The sequence below is a fragment of the Nematolebias whitei genome, chromosome 1, assembly GCF_014905685.2.
Source record: "Nematolebias whitei isolate Nwh7 chromosome 1, NemWhi1, whole genome shotgun sequence".
NCBI classification, from domain to species: domain Eukaryota; kingdom Metazoa; phylum Chordata; class Actinopteri; order Cyprinodontiformes; family Rivulidae; genus Nematolebias; species Nematolebias whitei.
The window spans coordinates 55783349-55811065 of record NC_056498.1 but is presented as its reverse complement, the minus strand read 5'-3'; the positions used below and the strand labels follow the sequence as shown (position 1 = coordinate 55811065).

Here is a 27717-nt window from a genome sequence, read left to right as displayed (position 1 = left end):
ATTTGACCAGTAAAGTGTATTTATTAAGGACAAGTTAGACTGAGACACACCTTTGCTTTAATTTCAAGCAAACAAATAATTGTTTTTAAGTGTTAATCTTGTTAAAGTCCTCCCGTAGGCACTCATGTGGCCACCTTTTTGGCAATCAATCAATTTTTGGCACAACACTGACCCACGTTTCCAGGTGGTCAAGTCAAGTCAAGTCAACTTTATTTATAGAGCACATTTAAAACAGAACCTGTTATCAAAGTGCTTAACAACAACAACAATCAATGAGTAAATTAGAGAAAATATATATATATATATATATACAATACACTAATAATAATAACTGAAGAATTAATAAAAAGCATTTAAAACATAGGGTCACAGATTAAAAAAACCACTAGATCAATTTACAGTACACTGTGTGAAATGCATGCAAGAACAGATGTGTTTTTAGCAGGGATTTGAAGTGAGGAAGGGAGGTGGCCTGCCTGATGTACGGGGGCAGGTTGTTCCAGAGTTTGGGGCCCATGACTGAAAAAGCCCGATCTCCTCTGAGCTTCAGTCTTGTTTTGGGAACAGCCAAAAGCAGCTGATCAGATGATCTCGGGGCCTGAGAGGGAATGTAAGGTTCCAGAAGCTCAGAGAGATAAAGGGGTGCGAGGCCATTTAAGCATTTGAAGGTCAACAGAAGAATTTTAAAGACTATCCTCGTACGAACAGGGAGCCAGTGAAGGGAGGACAGAACTGGAGTAATATGTTCAGACCTACGAGTTCCGGTTAAAAGCCGAGCAGCAGCATTCTGGACGAGCTGAAGACATGGAGGCCTGGCTGATCCCAGCATACAGTGCATTGCAATAGTCCAATTGGGTTGTGACAAAGGCGTGGACTAATTTCTCAAGGTCAGGTCTGGACAATACTGGCTTGAGCTTAGCTACCTGTCTGAGTTGGAAGAAGCTTTTCTGCAGAACAGAGTTGATTTGTTTGTCAAACTTGAAGTCAGAGTCTAAAACCATCCCAAGATTTTTACCAGACTGCTTCAGATATGGCTGAAGAGAGTCCAGGTTGATAGGATCAGTGGTGGCAGTTGAGCTAGGGCTAAAAACAATGACTTCAGTCTTGTCATTGTTAAAACTTAAGAAATTTGAAGCCATCCAGGCCTTAATGTTGTCCAGACATTTTAACAGAGGGTGAATGGAGCAAACACTTGCTGGTTTCACAGGCAGGTAGATCTGACAGTCATCAGCATAGCAATGGAATGAAAGACTATGTTTCCTCAGGATGGACCCCAGTGGGAGCAAATCAGAGTCAGTCCGTCAGAGTCAGAGTCAGAGATTCTTTATTGTCATTCGCACCTCATGTGGTACATGTGGTGGAGCGAAATTTTGTACACAGGGTCCCAGTTACATCCAACAATAAAATGTATAAGAAAAACAGTAATAACATCTAAGATATGAACTAAGAAAAACATCAACTAAATATACACTAAGCACTCATAACATAAAAACATTTAACATCAGCACAAACATGAACATGAGTCTGTGTGAGCAGATGTGCACGCATGAACACATCAACATTGAAACAGATCAGCAGCAACATGATGCGGTTTTTCACAGTGATTATTCTAGTTAGAGATTCATGAGTCTAAATAAAGTGAGAACAGAAGGGGTCCAAAAATCGAACCCTGTGGGACCCCGCAAGAAAGAGGTAATGAGGCGGATATATTATTACCAACCTTGACACAGAAACTCCTGCCACTTAGGTATGAGCAGAACCATTCTAATGCAGCACCTGTGATCCCAACCCACTGTTCCAGCCGTGATATAAGGATACTGTGGTCAACATTATCAAAAGCAGCAGTAAGGTCCAGGAGTACAAGTACCACAAATTGACCAGAATCGTTTGAGATCATAATATCGTTACAAACCCTCACTAATGCTGTTTCAGTGCTGTGGAGTTGCTTAAAACCAGATTGAAAAATCTCGAAGATTCTGTTCTCATTCAAAAACTTGTTTAATTAAATGAAAACTATTTTCTCCAGGATTTTGGACAGGAAGGGAAGTTTTGAGATTGGTCTGAAATTTGAGCAAGTCCAAGGGTCAAGTCCAGGTTTCTTAATTAACGGATGAACTACTGCATGTTTGAAAACATCGGGAACCACACTTCTCACAATACTACTATTTATAATAGTAAGAACAGAGGGTCCAATCGTGGGTAGAACTTGTTTGAAAAACAACGCAGGAATGGGGTCAGCAGGGGAACCGGAGGGTTTCATCTGACCAACGACTTTGTTTAGAAATGGGAGTGAAATGGGTTCAAACTGTTTGAAGACAGCTGAGCAAGGGACAAACACAGAGGGGTCAGTTGTGGACTGGGGGATGGATGACCTAATCAACTCTACCTTATCAGCAAAGTATCTGGTAAAGTCGTTCCATTGACATCTGCAACATAATCTGCAATTAGGTGTCTCCATTATGGTCAACGGTGACATAATAAACGCGACGCGTCAGCGGTGATGCATAATAGATGCGATTTATATGGCAAAGTGACTTATTTATGTTTTTTATCCACTTTACTAGACATTTTTGGACTGATGCAACTTTTACGGCGGAAAATACAGTATATACAGAATGCGCACACAGTATAGCGCAAGTTCTTTTATTCAAACAGATTTTAATAATAGGCTGTTTAATCTGAACAGAACTACCTCGCACAAAGACTTGGCAACTGTTTTTACGCAAGATGCTCTGCCTGATGCAACCACAGAGCACAAGCTCCCACAGCCCTCCGTGTGGAGCAGAGAGCTGCCCTCTAGGGCACCCAGAGGAGCAGATGGTGGGGGTTAAGGGCCTTGTTCAAGGGCCCAGAGTGGGGCAAATGAGGGGGGAGACAGGTGTGGGTGCTTCACCTTTCCCACCCACATTTTGATGATGTTGGTACGGGGAGTTGACCCGGTGACCTTCCGATCACAGGCCCACCTTCTCTAACCTCTGTGCCACCACTCCCCACTGAACAGACAATATCTCTGAAATCCATAAATCCAAAAATATGTTTGAAATTTAAAAGCTGTAGCAAAAATGAAACTAGTGGCTAGTTGTTATTTTTAAATAACTTTGTTTTGAACACACACGTCCCCAGTCATCCATCGGGGGGTGCTGCAGCACCTACAGCAGCCCTAGTTCACACAGCCATGACCCTTTGTCTTGCCTCTTGGTATATGGTAACCTCTCAATGCACAACAAAAATTCTCTATCCTGTTTTGTGCAAACAGCCCACAAGGCAATTAGCATACAGCAAGTGTCTTAGTGAAAGATTTGGAAAATAAAATAAGCATGAGTCTTATGTTCTTATAGTAGGTTCTTTGAACCCAATTTCTCCCTGAGGAATAATAAAGGTTTGAACTGAACTGTCATAATGTTAATTTAAGTCACCAATGCCAACTTTTATGGGATAATTTGTTCTTCTATGATCCATATGGTCTGAGGTACAGTGCAAGCAACTTAGAGTAAAGTCAACAGATATGAATTTTCATTTATTTTAAGTGCATTGAATAAGAGTTGCACTCGGGTCCGAATAATCTGAACCGACCCGGCCCCAGCCCGCAGCCATCATCTCCGAACCCCACCCGATCCGATGAATTAACAGTAATTACAGGTCTGAACTCAACCACCCCACCAAGATTTTTAATTAAGCTTTGACTGCTTATATCACTGACCATTATTAACGGTTGGCGGACGCGCTCGGCTGAGTAAAGGGGCAGAAGACTGGAGCCGAGGAGCCGTCAAAGCGCATTAAATGCTTCCCCTGCTTCTGCCTGCATCCTTTGTGATCTCACTTGTTTGGGTCGTCGACCGCGCGTGACCGCTGAGTGCAGTGGTTGAATGAACGTCCATTTGTGCTGCTGGATCGCTGGCAGTAGTCCATCTGAAGCTTAACTGAACTTTTTACCTCTTTCAACCAGCTGGTCAGCGCACGGTCAACTGGCTGCAGGTGTGGTATGGCAAGCCATGTTTGCATATATTGGATCGTCGGCCGCACGTGTCCCTGACACAATAAAAAGTCTGACACCGGCCCAGCCCATACATTAAGCTCATTATTATTGCCCGGTCCCAATCCAGGTCGGGCGGGTCCGGGCGGGGCGGGTCCGGGCGGGTCCGGGCTCCGGGTTCGGGTTAGAAATAACAGCTCTACATTGAATACATTTAATCAGCCAGATCCTTTTGGCGTTTTAAGTAGTTCTGTATAATTTTTATTTTTTTTTTACTGCTGATTCTCCAATGGAATTTTTAAACAAGTACATTTTTGTGGCTGTATTTGGTGAGGTTGCTTGCAGCATCTTGTGCCTTGTATTCTTACAGTATGTTCTGTTTCCCCGTGAGGCTCATTGAAGGTTGGAACTGAACTGTCATCAAATAGGTTGTCTGTGTTTGTATATTTGGACGTTTATTAATTTATTCTGTAGAGTTTGAATGTGGAGATCAATGCAGGACAGTTACATATACTGTCAATGGGAACTCTTTAAGGCTACTCTTAATTAATAGGCATCTGAATCAGTTGTAGTTGCAACACACACTCACCATGAACTCTTTAATCAGTTCCTGTTGGTCAAGTTGATGTTGCAGAATCTGTATGAGGGCTTTAACTCTGAAGCCTGAATACTGGCTGGTCCTGGCAGGAGTAATGAGCGCTAAACTGGCCAGCTCCTCTTCTGATACTAGAGGGGGGCCTGAGGAACAAAGCATGTGACTTTTATTTTTCTTCTTAGATAAAAGTTTTGCTTAAAAACAATTGTAAAGAAAGATGACTATGATCACCTGCTTGGGGAAAGGACACTTCCCGACTTGTTGCATTAAATACATCATCATCTTCTTCGCTGCTCCAACCATCTGACTGGGTTTTCCGGACATCTTTGCAGGACTGGTCCAAAAGTTTGGTCACAATTTGTTTCCTAAGAAAATCAGAAAAAAAATTCATATCAAACTATTATTTTATATGTTGTTTTATGTTTTATAAACTGAAAAAAAAAACAAAACAACAACACTGAATATATCACTGAATATATCAACACTGAATATATCCAGAATACAAATATCTGCATTTTACAGAAATATTTCATTTGAGAACTTTTTAGTTGTCATTAATTGTTTTGTGCTGCCCCCATGTGGTTAAATGTGGAGCTTCAGCATAAAAACATAGGAGAAAGCAGAGGGAAGTGGTGAAGAAGGGAAAGAGGATACACAGATAAAAGAAGAGACAAGTTGGATATGTTAATACCTGTCCGTGGCTCCATGCAACATGTCTGTGACATTGAGGGATGGGCAGCAAGCTTGATGAGAGGGGGTGTTATTACAACTCTCCTGTCCCCACAGACAAGAAGCCAGAGGAGGCAACAGACAGGAGGAGCAAGATGTTAGTGGATGTTAGTAAAGAGACATGAAGCATGATCTAATTTAAACAAATAGTTAAGTCAAATTATGTCGCTGTTGTAAAAAAAACGTGTGCTACCTCTTCTGTTGAAGTCTTTTCTCTCACAACAGTCATTCTGTGAGGTGGAGGAGGTGGTGAAGTAAGGATAACTTCTGTTTCGTTAACCGCAGGATCAGAAGACGCCTCTAAAATAGCAATACGGCCATCAGTGTACCCAAACTTTATGAAAATTCAAAACGCTAATAAGACAGTATTGCATTTGTGGTTTGTTTCAGCTTGCTCAGACAAGATTTAAAGTAATCTGTTTTTGCAAGAGATAAGAATATAAAGGTTTTTGGATATCTTACCGGGGGAATGCTCGACTGGTCTATTCAGCATGACGTCAGTTGTGGAACAGACATCATGGGTGGACATGTGAGCAGGCTGCTCTGCTAAAATAGCTTCAGTATAAACAGACATGTTCGGGGGAGTGGGAGACTCAGAATATTTCAGGGGCAAAATGTCTCTGCAGATAGTGAGCTGGACTGTCCCCTCAGCTTTACGCAGGATCTCCACTACCTTACTATGGCTCAACCCAGACACAATCACACCGTTCACCTGGTATGGACACATTAAGAATTAATTGATCACTGGTGCAAAAAAAAAAAGAGATGGTATTAACATTTGATAGCTGTTTACCTCTAAAAGAATGTCCCCCACTTTCAGTCGGCCATCCTGCTCGGCTAGTCCACCAGAGCAGATGTCCCTCACCCGGAGCATGCTGCCATTAGTTCCACCAACCAACGCAAAGCCGAGACCTCCGCCTTCTGGTTTTTTGAACTCCACTTGCATGATGCAACTCTACAAGGACAAGTGTTCATAAAATTAAAAGAAGTGTGGAAATAAGAAACACCTAGCTAATATCAATTTTGGCCTCTTATGTACAGGACAGTAACTTTTGTAAGAGAATGCACTTGCAGCCTAACGCAGAGTAGACTCATGTTACAGAGCTTTTTTTTTTTTTTCTCCAGTCAATGATTCACATAAATTTTTTTTAAAAAGAAGTGCATACCAGTAATCAAAAGTAACAGTGGAGATAATACTGAAAATGTTCAGAAACTTACATCCTGTTCTTGGGTGAGAGAGCGACATCTGAACCTTTCAGCAGTCCTACACACTGCTTCAGCTGAAAAACAAGACAATTAGAAATGAAGTCAAAACATAGACACAAGTTATTATATAGTTACAATCATGTTTCCTGGAAATAGCCATAAAGGCAGTGAACGTTAAATAAGTGAAACTGGTTTGGCCCTCCATCGACTGGCCTTCCAGTCTGATCATTTTCTACCAGTTACACAGAAAAAACACAAACTAACCTTGCACCTCTTCACCCATTTTTAAAAAGAAGTACTGATGGATGAGCCTCCTCTTTTTAGAGCGGCACCTCTGCCCTGTCCTTTACTCCTCTTTGACTCGTCACCAGGCAACTGAGCTTCCTGCACTACAGACCACCACCTGTATGGGTCCAAACGAGTGTGTGCGTGTGTGATGCCACTGGCTTTGCAGTTTAATACACCAGTGGAGGGCCAGAGGCTTGCTAATTATTAATCTTACAGAGAGAGCCCAGGATCTGTCTGTCAGCACTGAATGCTCCCCCCCTCCACACACATACACACACATGCACACACACAAGAGCAAAGAGAAACTTTTCCATCAGCACAGTGCCCCAGCTTTGCGCTGACAAAGGAACCGTAAGTAATAGAGTGAAAAAGAACCATTTATGACATCAGTACATCATCCTTGTGGAAAGGTTGAGGAAGGTAAAATGAGAATAATTAAAAAAAAACTTACTATTTTCAGTAGACGACTTTCTCTCAGGTGAGCCAGACTCTTCAAATCGAGCAAAAAACTTCTTGTCTTTTTTCCAGTCGAAAAGACCTGTTGAAATAAAAAAAAACTTGGTAAGGAAAAAAAAAAACAACAAAAAAAAAAAACTAGAAAATTATTTTTCTGCAACAACATGCACAGACAAGTCACCGAATACCAAAGTATTCTTGCTTCCTAAAATACGCAAGCTTTCTGGTAATGAATGAACTCTAATTGCCACTGTTCAGGCCCACATAGACATATCTAGTTTCCAGGCTGTTCATCAATGCATAAAAACCAAATGACCTTGTATATTGGTTTGTTAGACATTAACATGTTCAAAACTTACCATTCCACTTAGCCTTAGGAGTAACTGGCTGGTCTTCTCTGTGTCAAATGAAAAAAAACAAACAAAAAAAAAAACATTAGGAGAGTCATTGAGAAATTCAAAAATACAAAAATAACATATATCTCTATCCATTCAAACAAAAGGGAAAATACCTGATAATTTTTAGTTTAACCTTACGAGGGGCAATCTCACAGGCTTTGACTGCATCCTCTAAGGTCATTCCCAGGGTGCACCTGCCACAGATGTACAGGATCTTGTCACTGGGTTGAACGCTGCCCTCCTCGCTGGCCGGGGACCCTGGCACCACGTCCAAACAATAGATGCCCTGCCATTTGCTGCCAATACCACCTGTCAGCCTTATTCCTGAAGAGAGATGCACACAAATATATATTTAAATGAAATTATCTCATGCATCGGGCACATTTAGAATGTTCTTTTGAAGTCCAAGGTCCCACCCAGTTGTCCTGAGGGTGTCTTGTGGAGAACAACATCAGGTAGACTGTCACAGGGAGGTGGAGCCACGAGGTTACTAACTGCTCTGCCGAGTGTCATACTCAGTCTTCTTGGAGATGACCTGAGAATCGTCATGGCAACATCATCTGCCACGCTGGTAACATCATGACCATTTACCTGACAGATCATGACAGAGCATCATTGTGGTCACACTTTCATTAACCAGAAGGACTTGTAAAAGAACAGGCATGCGTTTTGATGCATACGGTGATGAGCCTGTCTCCAGCACGAAGTCGTCCATCTGCCCTGGCTGGGTTGTCCAGAATGTCCTGTATGTAGTAGCAATTGTCCAGTTTGCTTCGTGTGATGGTGAACCCAAAGCTTCCACTCCTGGACTTGCTAAGAACCACAGTAAGCTCAAACTCTTTAATCCTACCCTATCAGGTAGAAACAGAAGATATGCGCATCCACCTTATTCCAAAAGCACAAAAACAACAACTTCCTTCTACAAGTTCAGACTCTACAGAAACTACAAAAACAAACATGCAAAACTAAAACTATGTCCTATAGCCCAATGACTGCTGGAGATAGACACCAGATCTTCGTAATCCTGCACAAGATTAACTATAAAAGATGGATGGATGATCTCTTTGATTTTACATGTTGCCTCCATCCATATCAGTTTCTTTCCAAGATATAACTACTGTCTCTTTAGCTCAAAGCAAAAACATTCATCTAACTTATAAAACCGTTATGTGTCCTGCTGTCAAACAGAGACGAGCAAAACTCTGTTGAAGTCAATTCTTTCTGTAAAGCTGAAAAAAAACGGACATACAAATAATTTAGTTAACTTGCCTTTCTCCGACTCTCTTTCTCCTCCTCATCCAAATCATCGTCATCGTCATCATCAAACTCCCGCAACTTCCTCTCCAGTTCTTCTCTCAGCTGCATGGGCATCTGGGCAGGTGAGGGCAGCATTGAGGTTGGCAGCGTTGGAGCAGGTGCACCAGCACAGGGAGGCACTGAGGAGATAACCTGGGCTGTGATGGGGGTCACTGGTGGAGGCTGATGGGGAGGCACACTAGGCTGGATGTTCTTAGATATGGCTTTGTAGGGACTTGCGAGAAGCCCCTGCTGGATCGGGTGGTGCTTGTTTTTCGGGGGTTGCTTTGTGAGTGGCTGAGACAAGCGGGTCGAAGGGCAGGTGGTTGGGGTGTTCGACAAGAAGTTGAGGGACGAGATGTTGGTAGTGGGGACATGAGGGCTGAGGTTCGGAGCCTGAAAGAGGTTGGAGGTTTGAGAGTCATGGGCTTGTAGGTTGGCTGTTGATGTGCTGGGAGGGGGTTCCAGAGTGGAGCTGATGGTCAGGTACTCTTCATCTGCCACAATAGTCAGTCCATCTCCCATAAGGCAGTAGGTCACACTCCCATCTGCCTCCTCTCTAATACCACTGCAAAAAACAAACAAACAATATGTTATATGTATTGTAGCTAAAATAACATTTCACACAAAGCATTTACAATGACTGTCTAAAGACTTAAAATATATCTATTTTTTAGTTATAATTTCATATACTTTATTTTCAATGAGACAGATTTTCTTGCACGGTTAAAATGGTTTTGATTAAAAAAATGTTTTTTTAAAGGTTTCTTTTTCAAGATTTTTTATTTTATTTTCTACAAATACAAAAAGGTTCAATCATGTAATCTGGACCAGTTTATTTAAGTAAGAAACGTTTCGACTCCCATCCAGAGGACTTCCTCAGCCTACAGCCTGCCAAACAGATCTGTCCCATAGGTATGCCTTCACTGCTGTGTTTCAAGCCAACCTCCTGTTGGAATCTCAAAAGTAGGCTTTTAACACATCCAAAACACACCAATCCAAAACAATCAATCATCATGTACAACAAAATGTTTTAGGCCAGGTGGCCAACTCGCTACTCACAGAATTAGCCTGAGCACAACCAAGTCCAAAATTGTTTCAGAAAAAGGTTTGCATCCAGGTAGATAATGGTGTCATCTGGACCAGTTTCTTTAAGTGAGAAACATTTCATCCCCCATCCAGAGGACTTCATCAGTCTGCAGCCTGCCAACTACTTTAGTCTAACGTTTTTCTTAGTTCATATTTTAGATCTTATTACAGTTTGTCTTTGACATTTTATTTACAGGAGGTTGGCTTGAAACACAGCAGTGAAGAGTACCTAAGGAACATTTTTTGGCAAGTTGTAGACTGAGGAAATCCTCTGGATGGGGGACGTAATGTTTCTCACATAAAAAAAACTGGTCCAGATGACATGATTTAACATTTTTTATTGTTATCCACCTGGATGATTGAGCTTACAGCTCGATTTCTACAAATGTTTAGTGTGACAGTGTATCACTTTTCATGCGTGTGCTATAGAATACCTGGTATATACAGGTTTAGAGGCAGTTTTTGGGTAAACATCCATAAGCATCACAGCTGAGCTCATTGTTGCTGCAGCCTCCTCTTCTCCTTCCTTTTCCTTCCTCTGAGCTTCTCCTTCCTTTTGTTTCTCTGGTTTTTCAGTATTTGGTTGGAGTTCTCTTGAAGCTGGTGGAGAAGCAGACACGGGTGAAGTGGGTGATAATGGCGACGCAGGTGAGGCTGGCGAGACTGGTGACGGAGGAGACGTAGGTGACGTTGGTGAGGGGGGTGTGCGAAGAGGAGATGGAAGACTCTCACAGGTCTGCACTTCACTCTCTGGGCTCCTTTGACTCTCTCGGGGTTGCGAAGCTATAGGTTCCATTTTTTTCTTTGTTTTGTTGGTCAGATTCTCCTCTTTGCTGGGGGGCACCATCAGTGCATGCACGCTGACATCATTTGGTGACTTAAAAAGTTGGCTGTAGTCCTCTCCAAGTCGTAGGTCTAGAGATCTGGATCGAATCTCACGCAAAGGTACAGGACTCTACAGAGACGAGACAAAACGAAAGCCAGTCAGTCTGAAACCTGCCTGCCTTGGGACTTCTTATGCATTCCATAGTTGCCATGTTACCAATGTGTTATCATCTATATCACAAAGTACTCCAGGAGCAGGTCGGCAGATCAACAGATGAACTTCAGATGGGATCCCACGTAGCAGAAACAAAACCCTCTGAGACAAAACAGACACACGTAACGGATTTGGAAAAGAGTCTCAAAATGCACAAATCTAAGATGATCAAAAATTTAAAAGAAGCTGTGATACTCTTGCTGGGCTGTAGAACTTGGCAGTGCCGGACACAAACAGTGTGACACAACTAGTGCGCTATTTTAAGCAATACAAGATTAAAGAATTAGTGCATCTGTGACGTGCTCAAGATCCTAAAAGAACAGAACTACTGTACTGGTGTTGCTAATCTACTATCCAGCCCATTCATTTTAACCAACAAGTGAATTAGAGCGCATTAATAATACATATGCACTTCAAAATTTCTGTTCACTTAGTTACTACAACTGTGATGAGACAAACACACTAATTATTAAGGTGGAAACTGATCAGTTTTAAAAGCAAACTCAACCTGGTAGGACAGATCTTTCACTGGCTCTTTGTTGACAGACAAAATGACGTCCCCCTCTCGCAGCAGGCCACTTTCTTGAGCCGGCTGACCGGGGAACAGGCGTTTGATGCGAACCACACTGCTTCGGTCAGCCCCTGAGCACAGCTGTGAGATGTAGAAGCTGAAGCCAAGACCTGACAAACTCTTCTTCAGAACCACTTCATGGATGTTTTCTAGCACAGAAAAAAAAAACAAATATTGGAGGATTAAATATGCGTCGTGTAATCTTCAATCTGTCTAATATGCAAGAGTCTTGTGGTATGCATTAATTTTATCTAGATCTTAAATGTTATACTCTTCGGAACTAATTTCAACCCCATACTTCTTAAGTCATTGTTTGATCAAGATAGAGAAGCTTTGTAGAGGTAAGGAAGCATCCTTTGAGCTGAGCTCAGCCAGCAAGCAGGCAGCTTCAAGGTCTCAGTGCGTTTTGTCTCGAGGGACTGAGGCAGCATCAGTCCTGGATGACTCTGACAGCTACCACAATGCATCTGTCAGATGAGTCACATTCACCTCTGGGCCCTGTGTGTGTGTCTGCATACCACTGTCTGCCTTTTCTGACTGTATGTGCCCCATCCTGTTTCCTCTCACCATTTGTTACAAAGCTGTAGTCCTTGGCTCGAGCACTCAAGGTCGTTTCCATGGAGACTTCCGGCCTGGGGTGCTGTGTGTACGATGAACTGTGGATCAAGGGGGGGCGGGGTGAGTCAGGTCTGGGCTCTAGGACTACTATGGGCTCCCTTTCCAGCAGCAGGTTGACCACCTTTGGGAAAAAAATAAAAATAAAAAAATCAATGGACACTCATAAATCTCCTTTATATATGTAAAGAGCATCCTAGCAGCCACAGAGAATAATGTGATGTATTGTGTTTTTGCTAGTACGTGTTCATAATTTGTACTGAAATGTGTAAAAGAGCGACACAGTGATGCAAGTACCATAGGTAAAATGGTAAAATTGCACAGTATGTACAAATACATTGTTAATTCCCTCCTCTTGTTTCCTTTCAGCTATTTTATATGATGTGGCGCAAGTAAAAAAAAAATAAAAAAAATTGCAACTTAAGAAAGAGTAAAAAAAAACATTGGTGGAAAAACAACAAGTATTAAATACAGTAGTACCTTGTTTATCGTGGGGGATCTGTACCCTGAAGCCCCGCAATAAGTGAAAAACCGCAAAGTAAGAATAGAAGTACAAGTACTAAGTAGTAGTTAATTATTATATTATAAGTATTTTATATTATCTCTTCTCTCTCTCTCTCTGACTATATAATATATATAAACAATGTTTCTATACTCTAAACGTTCTAAAAGAGCACAGAATGTCATGATTTCAGCTCCCTGCCTCTGCCACTCTCAGCCACCCGCAAGCGCTCTTGGCCACGCCCACTTCTACATTCTGCACAGAGAACAGCTGATCAGCTGCAGCAGGAAGTTTATCTTGCAGTATATCAGTGCTTCTCAATTATTTTCTGTTATGCCCCCCAGGAAGAAGTAAGCATTTTTCCTCCCCCCCCCCAACTCTCTGCCACGACTGTTAATAGTATAATTTGTCTTTAAAATTGTTATAAGTACACCTCTGCATAACATTGTGTCCTTATTAACATTAAAGAAAAGAAAAAAAAAAAGAATATAGCTCAACTTACAAGGAAGAATAACTTTATTAACATTGTTTCTTAGTCTGTAACAGAAACAACTTAAAGTGCATCGATTTGCCTGAAAAAAAAAATCATTTTTTAAACTGTAAACATTTTGGACCATTTGATATTGAAAAATAAAATTAAATATAATCAATAATGACATCCAGAGCGTATGGACATAAAAACAGCAGCGGAGGATGGAGGAGGTGACGGTCGGAACGGTCGGAGTTTATTTATCATGTCAGGAGCAGAGGGGAGAGACACGGTTCATGCATGGCTCCCAAAACGACAAGGCAGCCATATTTGTTTATAATGTTATTATTAGGAACGCACGTGACAGAATGAGATGGTGGGGAAAAAAACCTACTCACTGCGGCAAAAAAAGCATGTTTTCTAGGGTCACATGAGCCCCCCCTGGCATTGCCCCCAGCCCCCCCAGTGGGGCGTGCCCCACTATTTGAGAAGGACTGTAGTATATGTTGCACAAAGTTGCAGGAGGAAGCTTTTTCTGCAGCTCTGGGCTGCACAAAGTTGCAGCAGGTGCTAAATGATTTAAAATAATTTATTTTAAATAAAAATTCCATGCCGATCGTGCAGCTCATCCATCAATCTGCCAATTGTGTGTCAACGTCCAATCTTATTTAGAAAAACCGCGATGGAGCGAGTCCGCGAGTCCGCGATAAACAAACCGAAAAGTAGCGAGGGACTACTGTATTGCCAAAAATGGTTTACTTAAAAAACTTATTGTTAACACTTTTTTTTCCTTGAATGAACATAACAAATGAGCTCATCAATGCATTTAATAGTGTTTTTATGTATGTGTACGTGCATATATTTGTATGCGAGTTTGTGTGTACGCTTGTGTTTTTTTGCGTATACCTCCCCAGTCCTCTTCAGGCACTCTACAGCATGCTGGTGAGTCACTCCCCTCAGGTTGGAGCCATCAACCTCCAGCAGTCTGTCACCTGTCATACGCGCAAACACAAATCTCATCATAATTAGCAGCATCAACATGTAAATGGTTTGAGTGTGTGTTGGCTGATGGGCTTGTCAACAAATCTGAAAATCATTCCTGCTCACTGAAACATGAAGCATGCAGACACAGTGAAGCAGCACACAAAATAAGAATTTTAAAAATTCAGGCTCAAAGAAAACAAAACTTATTTTAATCACCAAAATATTTATTTTCTTTAATACTGTTAAGAATTAGTTTTACTGTTAATAATTTTAATCGACATATTGCATAGATTACCAATCTGAATGCGCCCGTCTTGTTCAGCAGCACCTCCAGGCACCAGACTCTTGATGTAAACGCCTCCATTCTGCACACTAGTGTTTGTCCCACCCTTACGGAAGAAACAGTCGCAAAGAGGCAAATAGTGAAAGTTATATGTGATGTCACTAAGGTTTTGTATCAATGTGGATTTGTCAACAACTTGACGTGCCACACCTTTTACTCAAAACTGTTGTAAAAAGCAAATAAATAGAAAATACAAGGTCAAAACTCTTCATTAAAAGTTAGGGTCACTCACAGCAACACTCATTCCAAGGCTACCACGGCTTTTCTTTAACTCCATACTAAAACGATCCCCTGTTTTAAGGCTGAATATGGATGGAGACTTTGGACAGACATCCTAAATAAATAAAGAAAGAAACAAAACAGTAGAAAAAACGCACGTTTTACTTCAAGGAGAGTGTGCAGTGAACATCTGCAAGTAAAGACGTAGAAGAAAAAAAACGTTAAAGCATTTGACGGAGGTCAGAACAAATATTGCTGTGAGTAAAACAATAATCATCCAGTACAAACTGAATGATTATATATAGAGGGTACAAGGACAGCTGTTTGTCATTTTACAACATCTATGTCTCTTAAAGCTTTTACAATTAAAATGCACATCATCATCATCATCTGCCTATAATACTGTACTGTCAATAGTCTGCCATTCTCAATGTTCCAATACATATTGAACATTATTATTGATATTGTTTATCTTATTTCTTATATATTGTATTGTTTATTAACATTTTAGGAACTTTTGTGTGAAATCTTTTTATCTTTTTATCTGTTGCTGCTGTTGCTGCTGATACACTGGAATTTCCCATCCGTGGGACAATAAAGGCTGTTTCTACTCTATTCTATTCTATTCTATTCTATTCTATTCTATTCTATTCTATTCTATTCTATTCTATTCTATTATATTCTATCCCAGCAGCTCACAAGAAATATGATTAAAAAAAAATACAGTGTTAAATTCCAATAATCAAGGTTTAATAATTAATAAAACATTGTTTTATTTTATTTTTATTTATTTTATAGGTAAAATTATTGGTAACTGGTTGTCATAAATGTTTTAAAGCCTTTAAAAAAATATGTAAACAGTATTTAAATAATATCATTTTATTATTGAAAAAAATTGAGAGGGAAAATTTTGTTGATACAGACTATTAAAATTCAGTATGAAGGTTGCACATAATTATTAAATCATAGCAAACTTTGAGTGAGAATTTATTGTAAATATCACGTCAATTCTTTTGACGCACATCTTTTATTCTCTTCTTTCACTTTTCTAAAAATACTACAGGCAAGAAGTTTTTAATTCAAAGAAAATGTGAGAAAAAACTTTATAAATAGTGGAAAAATTAACCCAACATTTACAAAATTACACAAGGTTCTTATTAATGCCAGAGGATGATACGCTTTATTCCGTCAATCAGAAATCCTAATTAGTTTAGGAATCGATACAGGTTGACCCCATGATGATTGATTAATTTGATCCTTAGTAACAAAGTCAGTTACCTCTGATTCAATGATTCTCAGCAAATCAATGGTTCCTACCTGAGCATCGTGTATTCTCACCACAGGAATGTGAAGCTTCCTGTTCTGCTTTGGGGTTGCCATGCTGGACAGTGTGATGGCCTCCTCCAGCTCCTCTATGAGGGGGCGGAACTCCGTGCCACTCAGGGTGGTCTGTGATCCAAAGCTCCGCTCCAGTGACAAACCAAGAGTACTTTGGCTTAAAGAACTCTGTCCTTCCTTCAGCAAATCTGGAAAGCAGTCATCACAAGCCATTATCTATTTGTTGCCAACGTACAAAGTAATGATCTAGCAGGGGGACATTTGTAGGACTAAGAACGCAAGTGTACAATGAAGCAACTCTTACGTTTAGGCTGGGACACAATGAGCTCCACCTCTTCAGGGCTGTTCTGTAAGATGGCAGCAGCATCACTGAATGTCACTCCTTCCAGACTAGTTTTGTTCAGAGAGATGAGACGTCCACCTGGAAAATCAACATGTCACCACTAAATCCTTTGTTGTTAGAACGTGGCCTCCATCTCTTGCTATGAAAATGTTTTAAGATGCATGCATAGAAACAGTGAGGCAGATGCTTCCAGCTTCCATGCTTCCATGCTTCCTACCTGGTTTGATTCTTCCATCTTTATCTGCAGGTCCATCAGGCACAATGGATGCAATGAAGATCCCAAGGTCGAGTTTTCCTGTATTGTCTTCTCCCACTATCACAAACCCTGCAACACAGTCAGACAGAATGTGAAGCTGAGTGTCTCCCAAATAAGATTAAAGTCCACTAAGAGGCATTCTAGCTTTTAATGTTACTTTAAATTTACACAGAGTGCATCGTAATGAACTCACCAAAACCCAGTTTGGAATCTTTCTTTAATGTTACACAAACTATTTCTCTCTCTGGTGGAGTCCGTGTTGGTGTATCAACTGAAGAAATCATAACAATAACAAAAACAACAACAACAATAATAATATTAATAATAATAATAATAAGAAGAAGAAGAAAAAGAACAAGAGGAACAAGAACAACAAGAACAATAACAACAAGGAAGAAAGAAAGAAAAAAGGACAACGACGACAATGATGACAACAACAACAAGAACAAAAGAACAAGAAGAAGGAAAGATAAGCCACTCTACAAAATACTCTCAATAACTCATTACATGTAATTGCTTATAAAATGGTGGATTCAAACTAAACCACTTGACTCAGCGGTCATTTGCCCTGTGATTAGTCAGATTTCTGCATGAATGACTTAATGGTCACCTTTTAAGGATGATGAGGCATCAGAGTCCTGTTTCTGTAGTGAGGAGACACTGGACATCCTTCTGGGAATAGTCTCAGGAGTGCTATAACACATTTTCACAGTTACATTAGATTACATCTCAGTGTTTCTAAAGAATATGAACCTTATCATCATCATCATCATCGTTTAGGCGCTACCTCCAACACTGTCGCTCCTTCACATCCCTGAGGTCTCTTGTTTCAGGCAACTCCTTGTTCATCTCTCTGCTCATCTCCCTCCTCATCTCTCTCTGCTGGCGAAGTCGAGCTTCCAGCTTGGCAGTAAGGTCATCACAAGACTTGGAGAGGGAGTCGGGTTGACCAGGTGTCAAACCTACATGGTTCAACATGCCCTCTGAGCAAGAAATACGCTTTAGGCTCATGCTACGAGCCCTGTAGGCAGAGATGCTTTCATCTGAAGAAACAAAGAGATATTGTGTTACTGTTTATGTCCTTCTTTATTACATCATCAATGGCAGACCAAGTTTTCTCACCGGGTATCATGGTGTGGTTGAGCTGTCGTGACGTCATCTCGCTGTGAAACTTGTGCTGAGCTGAGCAGAGGTTCAGGAGGTACTGTGCTATTTTTGAGCTTTCGGTCACAAAGCTGTGCTTTCTCCCGCTAGGCCCACCACACTCTATAATCAGTTTACGTCGCTGAAAGACAGACAGAAAGTAATAAGCACTTACTCTGATCTTCAGTAGTAAATAAACTAATAAAAAACACATTTTCCAAAATGTTGGGATCCTGATGAAAATCTAAAAAAACTGAAGCCAAAAGTACAGATTATTAACTAAAAAAAGAACAAAGTCTCATCCAAGCTGAAAGAAGAGGGACCATCTGTTCTTTGTTGAAATCAGGTCTTCCTTGGAAATGAGTCCTCGAGGCTCAATGGGATTTACCCGTCTAAATAAAGGTTGAATGCATAAAAAATACCAGCCTCCATCATGGTATAGGTCAGGGGTTCCCAAATTTTTCCATGCCATGGCCCCACAAACAGCATTAGCTTCTGGCCAAGCCCCCCACCCCCTCGCAAACCCACAAACAATAGAACAAAATATGTAAAGAAACATCAACTTTTAGAATTTTTTTACTTTTATTCACTATCCTGATGCATGCTCAATAATCCAGGCAGAAAAATCTAAAAAAGTTAAGTCAGGTCCTCTGGACATTCAAAAAACAAAACAAAGCAAAACAAAAAAATGTAGAAACGTTTCATCTTTCATCCAAAAGACTTCTTCAGTCTTTCAGATATCTCTCATCAGACTGAAAAAGTTTTCCAATGAAAGACGAAATGTTTCTAGATTTTTTTGTTTTGCTTTGTTTTGTTTTTTGAATGTCCAGAGGACCAGACTTAACTTTTTTAGATTTTATTCACTATATTCAATTAATTTTTACAGCTGCTGAGCATAAAAATGTTATTAACTAACCTGTTTTAAACACTGTATTATATTCCCACTGAAAAAAACAAACTGTTGACCAGAAGAACAAAACAAACAAAAAAAATCTAACCTCGCTCTCAATCGTGTTTATATGGAAATGACAGATACAGATTGCCCTAGTGCACAATTTTTATTATTATTATTAATATTTTTAAGCTTGGCAGCACTCAAGACTGAATTATGTGGAGCTGCATCAGAGAGCTGGATCAGGCTGTTATCAGGACTGTGAACTTTCTGGCAGCACCCATGAATGGTTGGGAATAATCTTGGAGAAAGCTGTAAGCTCGGCCCCCACTTTGAAAAACAATGTACATTTGTGAAGGCATCGCACTGTTCATGCTAATCTATAGTATACAGTATATACTCTGATTTTAGAGTGATGCGTCTTTTTTTATTACTGTTATGGTATATATAATTTTAGTAAAATAAATTAGAACCACATGTTGGAAGTTTATCAGCATAAGTCCACCTGTTTAGAGCATTAAAAAAAAAAAAAAAAAACCTAACAAACTGCAAAAGACACCTTGAACAGATGAGAAGCGGACACAAGTAAAAATAATGCATATGGTCTCCTCAGTAAATAAACACAACCCTGTAAATGATTTGCAAATCGTTACATTTTAATATTTCTTTTAACATATTACACAGTGGCAAATAATACGAAGAGAATTTTTTTATTTTTTTTACCCCAGTGGATATGGAATCTGTTTCCCTCCATAGGAAGCGCCTGGTGACAGTTCGCAGGTGGTTCTTTGTCTCGTATACGATGATCCCTTTGGCACAGACTCCCAACACTAATTCTCCAATCAGCGGTCTTTTCTCTCTTCCCACACGGTAAAACATCACCCCGTACTCTGGTAACTGCTGGACAATCTGAAGGACACACATTTTTACAATTAAATGTGAAGAAAATTGCATTATATTTGTTTCAACTCCTACACAACATTCAGCTGTATGTAAATGGACTAAATAGACTGTACTTAAAGCCCCTTTCTATCTTATCAACATACTCAAAGTGCTTTACACTACAGTCTGCACCCTAATTTACCCATTCATACAGCACTCTACTATATCTTTGTGTGTGTGTGTTATCAACTATCATTAAAAAGAAACTGAAAATGCAAGACAAACTTCACACTATTGTAGGATTTCAGCATTTTTCAAGATGAAGCTTAATGTAAAAAAACAAGATATAAATATTGGGATGCAATATATTTTGTGTGAAAGTTTTATTACCTTTAGGAACTCAGTTTCTGCCTCTTCTGGCAGTAAATGTGCATGGCTTGCATGCAGTCTTGGCAACTCCTCCCTGATATTGGGAAGGGCAAGTTTCTCCAGCATCCTCTTTGACACATAATGTTCCGGCTGATAATAGTCCTTACCGTACAACTAGACAAACAAAGCACAATCAAGCATGGCCCCTCCGATACATGATGGTGATTTAAAATATAAAATGTGAACATCTTTTTGTGTACCTCTGGCATGTAATCACCAAACTCAGCCTGCAGAGCAAGAGCAGCCAAGAACAATCCTGTTTCCTCATTACAGTAAAGCCTGTCTTCGATGATGTCCTTACGAAGCTGTAAGTAATACTGGTGTCGAGTCAGTCTGTGTCTACAAAACATGAAAATAGATAAATAAGTCAGCACAAAAGCAACAGTTTGTTGAGTGCTCTATATACAAAAATGGAGTTTACTACACAGAGTTCTAGAAAACCAGCAAACCAAAGTTGCACTTACAGAACAAAAGTGATATCATCAACAAAAAATTTGACCCGAAGATACACCAAAAAAGAGGATATCTGCCCTTTTTTCCAACTGTCCGGAGCAACTTTGGAGATTTTGGTTTCGTGATCCAAAAAAAAGTATTCATCATCTGCAAAAATGTGATGGAAAAATAGATATTCAAAATCCTTTTTTTTTTTTAAATTAACATGATCATCAGATAACAATGCAAACAAATGTTGATATGAAATGTTAATTTAAACAGTGGTGAAGTCAAAACAGATTAAATCCCACACAGCAAGTCCTCTTACCATCTAAGAAGGAAAGACCAAAGTAAAAGTGCTCCACCAAGTTTGCGTGAGCCACCACCATGTCAAACACATCTCTTGCCCTGGATTTAATGTCACAGCGAACAACCACGTACTGTCCGTTAGCCATCACTACAGTCACTTCTCTCTGAGACAAACTGGAATGGCCCTTTCTGGACTGTGGTGTGCAAACACAGAGATATGCATGCACATAAAACAACAACAGACAACGTGCATTAACACAAACAGATAGTTCCAACATGCAAGAAATACACATATATATTACAGTGGAAAAAAACAGGCAAGTACATTGATTGGGAGCAGATAGACAAAAAAAAAAGTAAATGACTTGAAATCAATATTTTACCACAATAGATCCAGGAAGCTCAAGTAGAATTTGCTGCTCATCTGGTATTCTGATGAACTCAGGACCCAACAACTGGAAAAAAATGACATTTGTTGTCAAAATTCTTTATGCAACTGAACATTTATTCTGTTTTCCTGTTGCTCTACTACTGTTAGTATGTCCCTCATTTGTATTAAAAACATCACCTCAATTTCATAGCTGCATAGAGTTTTTTAATCCTCCAAACACAACTCCAAATGAAAAACTTGGCACTCCACATTGAATGCATTTAATGTTGTGTTGAAAAATGACTAACTTACAGCACCTTGAAGTAGCATTTTGTTAAATGGACTGTACTTATACAGCACATTTTTATCTAATCAAGATACTCAAAGTGCTTTACACTACAATCTCATTTACCTCCACACACACACACACACACACACACACTCATACAGCACATCTCTACAACGCTAATCTAAATCTGTAGAGACTAATCGGTATTTTAGGTCACATCCATACACCGACGGGACACACATTGGAGGCAATGACGAGTTCAGTGTCTTGCCCAGGGACACTTCAGCATGTGACTGCTGGTGGATTTGAACCCCCCACTCTCCCATTGGAGGACGACTGCTCTAACCACTCAGCCACAGCTGTCCCATTATGCACAATCTTACTTAAAATTGTGAGATCTCATGCTCAAAGGATATGTTGAGATCACTCTCTGCTACGACAACATCAATTTTTTTTTCGTATGTAAAATTGAATGAGTTATACTCATTTGTGCATTGTCTGGGGTCAATTAGCCATGGTTGGCATTTTCAACTGGACTGACCCGAAAACTTGTAGATACACATCCACTGATTTATTTCACAAATGGGCAAAAAACATCTGGGTCACTGAGCACACGTTATGAAGCTCCTGGTCTTACCTTAGCTTTTCTCTGGCTCAGGCTGAGCGAGGACTCGCTAAAGGTGATGGACGGACTGTGAGATCTGCCTGATGTCTTGGGAGATAAGTCATGGTGGGGGCTCCTACCAAGCCAGCTGCAGTTGCTGTCCCTGCGATGCATCCTGCGAGGGAGTCTGATGGGAGAGAGGCGCAAAAACAATGGACAATCTGAGCTGCTCACGAGTGGGGAAAGTCAAACAATGTCATTTCCTTCCCAAGTCATTGACGCTGATAGGGGAAGGAAAATGAGGAGCACATAAATTTATTTATGTGACTTTGTGCTGGAAGTACATGCCTCTCTAATGAAGATTGGTACAGCAGTGTGGGGGAGCTTCGTGGTCTTTGTCTCCAAGGTCTTTGAGGTAAACTCCCTATACCAAAGAAATAGTGTATTACTTCAAAACACAGCTGTTATAGCTGAAAAATTCTGCTTGTATTTCAACAGTTATTAAAAATAGATAAACTTTCAGGTTTCTTGTAACGTTCCTGTTTGTCCTGTGCGTACCTGATTTTGAATCAGAGTCCGTTGAGTACCGTCTCCCCTCAGCACTCCCTTCACTGAAGTCTGACAATGGTCCTCTTTTTCCTGTCAGCCAGGTGAAATATGACAGGAAGGAGTTTCATTTCCGTTAGTCTCTGTGCTCCTCTAAGACTCTGAGATGTTTGAACAGTTTTAGCCTGGAGCATCCTCTACTCTTTGTATCTGATTATTGGCTCGCACCACAGTCTAATCCTGTGCTTGCTTCAGGTTAAGATTTTAATCCGGTTGACCGGCAAAGTGTCTTGAGTCAAAATAAAGATGACGGAAACTTCCATCTGTAAATATGTAGCTGATAATTTCCTAAATTAGTTTGTGAGAATACGGAGAAAACTTACAAGTGAATTTACAAATATTTGAGTTTTAGTGTATTTGTCAAACAGGGTTGATTTTATTTAATTGCTCTCTCACTGTTCATTTTGCTGGCAGACAGTGTGTGAAAATCTTAGAATTTTATCATTTATATTGATTTTAAACTTGGTAACTTTATTCTAACATAAAACCCTGTTCAGACTTGGTATTACAACTTGTTTTTAGCTATCAGATTGCATCTGGATAGCACTGAATACACGTGAATAATCTAAATATGCATAAAAAATGTTTTCACTCAAACCACCTAAAACAAACTGTGACCCATGGGCTCTGAACCATATTAATGTCAAATAATATAGTTCAAATGTACCTTGTATATGAATTTTTACAGAAAGCTTGTCAGAGCTGCAGATGTTGTCTGTTTGATGTGGCTGAGTGTGCACCTACATACAGAGCCAGTCCATTGATCCAAAACATTTTGGGATACACGTTTAAGTGTCAAGTATGCATGCTCTCAACCAAAGCTGACCACTTACAGCTGAACCAATCAAGATGTATATATAATGCCAGGTATGAACAGGGCCTACAGATCTGCTGTCAAAATCTTGCATTTTAAGGATTTGATCATTTGAACTCAGACTTTTATTTTCCTCATTTGATCATTTGGATTTGATCTGAATATACAGAAGCAGATAGTTTGTGAGAAATTTCCCAAATCTGAATGTTAAAATAGAAAGCAACTAAACTTCTTCTTTAGTTTGTCTTTTTTTTTTTTTTTTTTTTTCCAAGAAACAATATATTCTATTTAACCACTTTGGATTGTCATGACTTAGAATTCACTCCAAAGTATTTTATGCTCACTATGAAGTCTTTCCCTGATCATCTGGCTCCTGCCACTCAGAGGGATGTTGCTGTCCGGCAGAGGACTATGGTCCATCTGAAAAAGAGAGAACGAGGGGGAGAAAAAACCTGAGGTCCACAACTATTCTAATTTGACTAGATTTGATCATAATGTAGATGCGACTCAACTTAATTTCTGACACATACTGTATAACATGGGCTGCAGAGAAGCTCTAATGCCAACAGGGAGGAACATGCTGTCGGTAGATATCTACGACTCACTGATTCATGAAAAACCTCCTCCACAAGTTGTTTAATGACTTTGGCGGGGGGTGTCAGGATGGAGGCTTTGTGCTGGGATTCACAGGCTTCCAGGATGGAGATGAGATTTAGCCTGCGGTGGGCCAAATCCTCACACATGCTGAGGAGGAGGCTGTTCAGATGGTCACTCAACTGGACTGGCTGGCAAGGATAGAGAAAAATACAAGTGAATGGCTGAGATGGTGATGTGGAACAGGGGCTTGGGTACTAAAACATGGTTAAGCATCTAGTTTCAGAGGCTCTCACCTGATTTGGAGGTAAGTGAAAATCAACTGCCCAGTAGAGGGTCATCCCCAGTGAATACACCAGCATCTGTAGGATAAATTGGTTGAGAATAAACTGGCATCGAATAAAACACAGAGGGTAAATTCTGAAAGAAAAAAAAACCTTTAAAAAACATATTTTTAAACAACTGTTTGCCAAACACACATCACATTGTATTTAAGTTATTTGATGCAGTTATAGCTATAATGGATTTGTGAAAGATCAAGTTAGATTTAATTTATTTCAGTTTAATTATATAGCTCCAAGTCACAACAGAAGTCATTTCAGGCACTGAACAGAAACATTCGTGTATACAACAAAATAAGTTAACACTATTTATCTAAAGAGCAGACTGCTTTGAGTTTAACTCCATCACAGAACTATCATCTTGAGCAAGCACGAAGGCGACAGTGGAAAGGAAAAACGCTCTCATGAGGATGAAACCTTAACCAGGCTCAGGATATGCGGCCATCTGCTTCGACTGGCTGGGTTTGAGAGGTCTCCAAATTCCCAACAAAAAATAGGTTGAATGAATTATTATTCATAGTTGGGACAATTACAGCTGCCTCCCTCTCTGTGTGAACCAAATAAACAAACACTAACAGCGCTGTATTTAAGTATAACATATTGTCCTTTTTCTGGCTCCAGTCATTTTAATTATATGCAAACATCCGAGAAGTTATTTATAGTTCTATAGTTTTGTGAGTTCATCATTTTGTTGCATGCAGACCTGACATTTTTAGGATATTAGTTGAAAATGCATGTGAAAATGCTGTTTGCATAAAAACAGAATAACACATAAATCTTTTTTTTAAGCTTCCCTAAGTTTACCAAATGTTTTACACTTTGCTTCTTAGATGAAGAAAAGATTTATTTCAGGTGCTGCAGTCTGAGTTTAGTATCATGAGATTTTAAGTTACTCACTAAAAAAAACAACAGCTTACGAACTTTAACCAACCGGTTATTGATCAGTATGTCCAGAAAATGTAAACAGAAAAGCAGAAAAGTTAGTTACAATTTTTAATTGGGATGCACGATATTATCGGCATGGTATCGGTATCAGCTGATATTAGAGATAAAGTTAAATATCGGACATCGGCCATTCCAGCAAAATAACTCACCAATATAAAAAGGTGCTGCTTTTTTTTTAAATATATTGTACATTTATATAGTGCTACATCATTTTCAGCCCCCTTTTTGGTAGCAGGCCAAATTGACAAAGACCATGCAGAATATTGTAGTATTTTAATTCCACAGCAGAGAAAGCTATGTAGTCTCTGTAAGTAGGTCTAGGAAAAAAATAAAAACTAAATAAATCAGTATTGGTATCGGTTATCGGACAAATAAGTTTGAACATATATGCATATCAGATATTGGCCAAAAATTCAATATAGTGCATTCCTAATTTTTAGTGACCTATGTTTTCCACTTATCAACATGGTATGTGTGTTGATATATATAGATTCACAGATATTTAATCAGAAAGCCCAATTTATGATTAAAAAAATAAAGGTCTCCAAAATCATGATGTTCTGTAAACAAAATGTTAAGACTTTTTAACTACACGAGCAAACTTGCAAATTTAATTTAATCTTTATTGTTTTGAGTCTGTATTACAATCTTTCATTATAATACAGTACTACTTGCTGTTATGCTCTATTTGACCTAGACCTAGTTTTACCAGAATTCATATCTTGTTTTATTGACATTCTGAATTTTCTATATTCGTGGTTGTTTTCAATATTATTGTGGTTGCTTTGCTGTTTTTAATTATTTTTTTATGCTACTTTGAGTAAATGTAAGGAAACATTATTTAAACCTTATCATAAATTTGACATATTATAATTTATTTGAATTGCATCTGTAATGTTTATAATTTTAAACCTTATTTTTCAAAACTACGGCTGTAGCCACTAGATGGTGTGTTTACACTTTGGTTGACCTTCAGTTCTTGTTCTGAGATTTTGCACTCAAATGAAAAAAATACATCAGTTTATGACAGCACTGTAATCAATCCAGCTCTCTGTGTGGAAGGTTTCTGATAAAAAAGAAGCCAAATGACCTAAAATGTTGCTACCAGAAGCTTGCCATTATCATTCACGTGCATTTGATGTATTAGGACCCGTGCACTGACCTTATCTGTGGCAGGTTTTGTTGAGCCGGCACGGTCCTGCAGCATCTCTGGAGCAGCAAAGGCAGATACCTCATCTGATAGGCCACAGTTCTTAAATGCTAAGGTACCAGTGGCTGACAGCAGCAAGGAGGTGGGGCTTATGATATTGCACATATTGTTGTGACCTGAAAACCGACAAACGCATAAAACATTATGTATTCAATGATGTTAATGTTCCACAGTAAAGATTCTCCAAATGAGACTAAAATATGGCAAGCGAAATCAAAAACATGTAGTTGACACAGCGTTACGACTGTGTGTGAGTCAGCAATGATGGGGGCCATCAGGAAGGCTTTACCCTTATAAGAGACATCCATTAAACACTCTGCAGCTCCCAACAGCAGGGACCAGACCTCTTCCTCCAGAAGAGGTCCCCCTCGAGCCTCCAGGACTTCAGCTAATGTGACAAAGGTGCTGCTCATTCTGCCCACATTCCACACACACACCTGGAAAAGCACACACAAAAAAAACCACAAAGGCACAAATCAACACATAAGATCTTCAAGATGGGGATTCTTTTGTGCAAATTAGAAATGTGCAAAAGCCCTCAATTGAATTTAAGAACATAGATAAGCACTCTGAAAACGTATTGGAGCGATGAGTATATTTAAGCTGCAAAAAATAGTTATTTAACTCAATCTGATGCAGTATAAATAAAACTTTGTGAATGCAAACAGATCATTTCTTTTATAACGGCAAGAGTCTGAGGTTAGGGGTTTGCATAAATGATGTACAAGTGACCACAACACTGAAGTTTGGACATAAAAATGAGAATGAAAATAACATAAAAAGCAAGCATGCAGTAATTAAATTTACTAAATTATGTCAAACTATAACTTATTTGCGAAATCCAACTATCATGCTGATTTCACCAGAGGAGATGAGTGTTTTTTGTGTCGATTTGAATCATCAGACATATATAATAGGCTTTCTCCTTCTCCTTTCGGCCCCAAATAATCCCTCTCCTGAACTAACCTCATCCAAGCTTTACAAGATTACACGTAAGGAAAACTAAAGCAAATATAGACATCACCAATCAAATCGCAATATTTCCATCATTATTTAAGGATAGTCATGAAGCGAAATGTAAAATCTTGCCTATAACACTGTTTTGTTATGACGTGTAGGTAATCGATGAAGAAAGTAGGAAGCACGCC

At 39.6% G+C, this 27717-nt stretch overlaps 1 protein-coding gene across 1 annotated transcript in view; it reads right to left on the bottom strand.

Moving 5' to 3' along the window:
- The window catches only part of ptpn20 (protein tyrosine phosphatase non-receptor type 20), a 36130-nt gene that overhangs the window by 6852 nt on the left and 1561 nt on the right, over window positions 1-27717 (bottom strand). Inside the window, exons 2-42 of the mRNA XM_037678871.1 lie at window positions 26859-27006; window positions 26522-26685; window positions 24370-24435; window positions 24085-24264; window positions 23824-23899; window positions 22618-22698; window positions 22408-22483; window positions 22093-22246; window positions 21180-21251; window positions 20816-20990; window positions 20520-20655; window positions 20256-20394; window positions 20017-20169; window positions 19468-19653; window positions 17832-17994; window positions 17497-17752; window positions 17320-17402; window positions 16903-16980; window positions 16671-16778; window positions 16415-16531; window positions 16090-16298; window positions 14786-14887; window positions 14506-14599; window positions 14133-14218; window positions 12208-12379; window positions 11578-11789; window positions 11073-11171; window positions 10465-10985; window positions 8915-9509; window positions 8326-8496; window positions 8062-8236; window positions 7759-7969; window positions 7607-7644; window positions 7243-7329; window positions 6516-6577; window positions 6091-6252; window positions 5760-6009; window positions 5491-5597; window positions 5260-5342; window positions 4800-4933; window positions 4563-4711 (exon numbers count right to left, since the gene is read on the bottom strand). Coding sequence (XP_037534799.1) covers window positions 4563-4711; window positions 4800-4933; window positions 5260-5342; window positions 5491-5597; window positions 5760-6009; window positions 6091-6252; window positions 6516-6577; window positions 7243-7329; window positions 7607-7644; window positions 7759-7969; window positions 8062-8236; window positions 8326-8496; window positions 8915-9509; window positions 10465-10985; window positions 11073-11171; window positions 11578-11789; window positions 12208-12379; window positions 14133-14218; window positions 14506-14599; window positions 14786-14887; window positions 16090-16298; window positions 16415-16531; window positions 16671-16778; window positions 16903-16980; window positions 17320-17402; window positions 17497-17752; window positions 17832-17994; window positions 19468-19653; window positions 20017-20169; window positions 20256-20394; window positions 20520-20655; window positions 20816-20990; window positions 21180-21251; window positions 22093-22246; window positions 22408-22483; window positions 22618-22698; window positions 23824-23899; window positions 24085-24264; window positions 24370-24435; window positions 26522-26685; window positions 26859-26982 — 6306 coding nt within the window. The 5' untranslated portion in view covers window positions 26983-27006. The remainder of the gene's footprint in view (window positions 1-4562; window positions 4712-4799; window positions 4934-5259; window positions 5343-5490; window positions 5598-5759; window positions 6010-6090; window positions 6253-6515; window positions 6578-7242; window positions 7330-7606; window positions 7645-7758; window positions 7970-8061; window positions 8237-8325; window positions 8497-8914; window positions 9510-10464; window positions 10986-11072; window positions 11172-11577; window positions 11790-12207; window positions 12380-14132; window positions 14219-14505; window positions 14600-14785; window positions 14888-16089; window positions 16299-16414; window positions 16532-16670; window positions 16779-16902; window positions 16981-17319; window positions 17403-17496; window positions 17753-17831; window positions 17995-19467; window positions 19654-20016; window positions 20170-20255; window positions 20395-20519; window positions 20656-20815; window positions 20991-21179; window positions 21252-22092; window positions 22247-22407; window positions 22484-22617; window positions 22699-23823; window positions 23900-24084; window positions 24265-24369; window positions 24436-26521; window positions 26686-26858; window positions 27007-27717) is intronic.